General features: G+C 40.4%; 1 protein-coding gene across 1 annotated transcript; it reads right to left on the bottom strand.

The window, feature by feature from the left end:
- Positions 1–2,538: 2,538 nt before the first annotated feature.
- LOC112721058 (uncharacterized) lies at positions 2,539–3,569 on the bottom strand. The gene is made up of 2 exons (XM_025772138.1): positions 3,378–3,569; positions 2,539–3,033 (listed from the first exon to the last, which is right to left on the bottom strand). The coding sequence occupies exons 1-2, from the start codon at positions 3,567–3,569 to the stop codon at positions 2,539–2,541; spliced, it is 687 nt and encodes a 228-aa protein (XP_025627923.1).
- Positions 3,570–3,856: the final 287 nt, after the last annotated feature.

The raw sequence follows: 3,856 nt of genomic DNA on the forward strand, positions 1-3,856 counted from the left end.
ACGAAAAGTTTTTGGAAGAGAGAGAAAGTGTTTTTGGAAAAGACAGGTTCATTTAATGCTTGTTGGGTATTGAAACGGTGACGAATATTGGCCATTGATTTATAATGTACTTTTTTTCATTGATGGATAGGGTTTGTTGTGACGTTTTAGCTTGCTGAAGGTATGTGTTGTGGGCTAGTGGGTGGTTTTTGCTGGACTCTTTGAATATCCATTTGGGTTTTTACATTTTCTGTGTGTTTGCTAAAGATGAGTAAGAAAGGTTAGTTATTCTTACTTGGTTTCTTTTTGCTTTACTGCTTTCACTGTGTTGTTGAGATGGAGAAAGGGAAAAAATTTGTGGTAGGGAAGGCTGTTAGGGGTAGGGTTAAAAAAGAAGTTGCTGATGAGAAAGATATGATTGTTGAGGAGGTTTGGGTTTGGAATCCTGATGATCCTTTTGCCTAGGTTGCGAAGTCGGTTAGAGAGTACTCTTCCGTGTTTAATGATGAGCAGAGTGTATCTCAGCTAGGCTCAGTATCTTCGTGGGTTAGAGAGGGTAGTGATATTGATCTTAGGTTTTTGCCATGTAATGCTACTGATCGCGTATATCACCGTGGTGAAGGTTTTGAATATTTCTTCATGTATAGTTGTGTTTTTGTGGATCTGGGTGTGAAATTTTCTTTTTCTGAGTTTGAACGTGGGGTATTGATGCAGCTTAAATGTGCACGTCACAGCTACATCCTAATTCCTGGGCATTTGTTAGAGCTTTTGAAATTTTGATGGATTGTCTAGAAGTCAAGCCGTCATTAGAAGTCTTTTTCGCGTTGTTTCAGTGTAAAGGGGTTAAGAGAGGATGTTGGTTGAACCTGGCCAGTGCCCCTGGTCGCGTTATTTTTAGCTTGTATAGGTCTTCTTACAAGGGTTTTAAGTCTATGTTTTTGAAGATTAGTGTCGCCGAGGACGAGTTTCCTTGGTATATTGATGATTGCCTTCTAGAGAAATTTCCCTTGTTTTGGGTCCCAAGACCTAGGAAGATATTAGGTATGGATGGAACAGAGTATAGGATTGAGATGATTGTGGAATTTAGTTAATCATATATCTTCGTCTGATTTGTTGTCTGTCGTGGAACTTCTTGAGTTGAAAACAGATAAAGATGCATTGGCAGGATACATAGGTAATATTTGTATGCATATTGTATATATGTGATTGTTATGGTGTGTAACTTCTGTTTGGGTTTTGTTTGTAGTTGAGAAGGCTCCTAAGGTGACTTCAAGTAGCCTGCGAGCATATTTTCGGACCAAAAATATCGAGAGACATGGTTCAAGTAGTCACATTATGGCAGAAAAAGGTGCTAAGGTTGACCAGTCGTTGCCTGCTAAGAAGGTTATCTTTGAACAAAAAAGAGGTGATGGGAAAAAAGAGAGACCTGTGAACTTAGCCGAGGATAGGCTCGGTGGAAGGGATATTGATCTGGAGGTGGTGAAGAGATTCACTGAAAACCAAAGAACGCTTCATGGCTATAGGGGGGATGAGGACTTGACCTCACTGTGGAGTGAACACTTCCCGTTAACCATAGTGGTTGACGAGTACTGTCAGAGTCCTGCCGATGTCAAGCTTGTTCATGATGTTGGGGATGTTGGCATCTGTCAATATCTGTAGGTAAGTAATGTTTTTGTTTTGATGGTTTTGCTCACTTTGATTTTTGTTTGTTTATTTGATTTGTCATTGTTGTTGTAGGTAATGGGAGCTCAGCTGATGTCTATCGGCCGAACTCAAGAGCTAAAGCATGCTAGGGATGTTTTTGACAAAGCTGCTGTGGACCAGCTGATGAAGGATAACTTGGATAAGGGGAATAAACTTCACACTGCTCTAGATTTAGTGGACTCTTTACAAGGAAAGTTAACAGCCGCCGAGAATGTTGGAAAAAAATTTGAAGAAGAGAAGACTGCTTTGGAGGCAAGATTGGTTGTACTTGGTGCTGAAAAGAAACAGCTCGAGGTTGAAAAGGAGGATCATGGCCTCGAGATGTTTGCTGTTGGTTTTGATAGAGCTGCTGAGCAGGCGAGGTTGTTAGCTCCTGAGGCAGATCTGTCGCGTATGGATCTGATCAAGGATGTTGTTGGCAGTGAGTTGGTGGATGATGAAGAGGATGGAGAAGAGGGTGAAGGTGAAAACCCAAATGCTTCCTGAGTTTTGTATTTTGTTTTTATGTGCTTTTTGTTTGAACTTTAATATTGTTGGCCTTTGGTTGTAATGGATAGATATTTGGTTTTGTAATAGTTGATTTGCACGCTTTTTGTGCTTGTGCAGTAGTTCGAAAAAATTGCTCTTCGTATATTGGTTTGTTTGATTTCCTTTTCGCGAGATAGTCATGTTTGTTGGGGTACTCGGCTGAGTAAGATAGGAAAAAGATATATGATATAACTTATATTTGTCACATTGGTTGAATTGTAAAGGTGTAGGGTGGTGTGCCTCATTAAAACCTTTCCAACAAAACCCTCCTTAGGGATAAAATCTGGTAGTAGGAAAAAGAGTGCATCACTATGTCCGACTTATAGACTAAATGTAATACATCTTTAAAGAAGAAATATTCCAATTGTTTGGTAGGATAGTTCCATCAAGTGTTTGAATTTTGTATGCTCCCTTACCGATGACTTTGTATATTCGGAACGGTCCTTCCCAGTTGGTGCTTAGCTTGTCATGTCCTGTTGGTTTTCGTACATTTTCTATTTTTCTGAGAACGAGGTTGTCCTCTGAGGATGTCCTTGGTTTGAGGTTCTTGTTATATTTCCGAGCTATAGCTCGCTTTGTAGCGAGTTGTTGCAGTGTTGATTTGTTTCGGTCCTCTTCGACGAGGTCAAGCTTGGTTCTTCTGTTTTGAATGTTGTCGTCTTCGTTGATGTTCTCGGTCCTGGGAGATTGTAGTGAGACTTCAATTGGTAGCATGGCATCACATCCGTATACCATCCTGAAAGGAGTTTCTTTTGTTGATGATTGTTCTGTTGTGTTATAGCCCCATTCTCCTTTGGAGTCTTCGAGTTTCTTCCTGAGTCCCTATAGAATAATCTTATTGGCAGCCTCAGCTAAGCCGTTAGTTTGTAGATGTTCTACAGATGAGAATTGTTGAACTATGTTGAAGTTTTGTAAGAATGTTGTGAATTTTTTGTCCATGAATTGTCTACCATTATCAGTTATAATGGATTAAGGAATACCAAATCGGCAGAGTATGTTTTTCCATACAAAAGAGATCTTTTTTCGGAAGTTATTTTTGCCAATGGTATTGCTTCTATCCATTTTGTAAAATAGTCAACAGCAATTATTAAAAATTTAACCTGGCCTGGTGCGGGTAGGAAAGGTCCAAGGATGTCCAGCCCCCACTTATTGAATGGCCAGCTTACCTCGGACGAGTGTAACTGCTCGACTGGATTGTGAATGACTGGTGCATGACGTTGGCAGTGGTCACAATGTTTAACCTTATACATGCAGTCTTGTTGCAATGTTGGCCAGTAGTAACCTGCTCGGAGGATCTTGGAAGCTAAGCTTTGTCCTCCTATGTGCGTTACACAAGCGCCTTTGTGAACTTCATTCATTGCTAATTTAGCTTCTGCCGTGTTCAGGCATTTTAGAAGAGGTCTTGTAAAACCTCGCTTGTATAGTTCGGTGCCGAGTAGTGTGTAAAAACTGGCTCTTCTTTTGAATTTTCTTTTGTTTTGGACGCTATCGGGTATATAAACTGTTTGTAAATAGTGTATGAAAGGTCGTCGCCAGTCTTCTTCCTGGAAGTTACCTGTTACCTGCTGTACCACAAGTAGGGAGTCACATTTGACGTGCAGTTGTGTTATGCCTATTGTGTGGCCCAGCTTCAGTCCTGTTATGA

This window comes from Arachis hypogaea, chromosome 11 (assembly GCF_003086295.3).
Source record: "Arachis hypogaea cultivar Tifrunner chromosome 11, arahy.Tifrunner.gnm2.J5K5, whole genome shotgun sequence".
Lineage (NCBI taxonomy): Eukaryota > Viridiplantae > Streptophyta > Magnoliopsida > Fabales > Fabaceae > Arachis > Arachis hypogaea.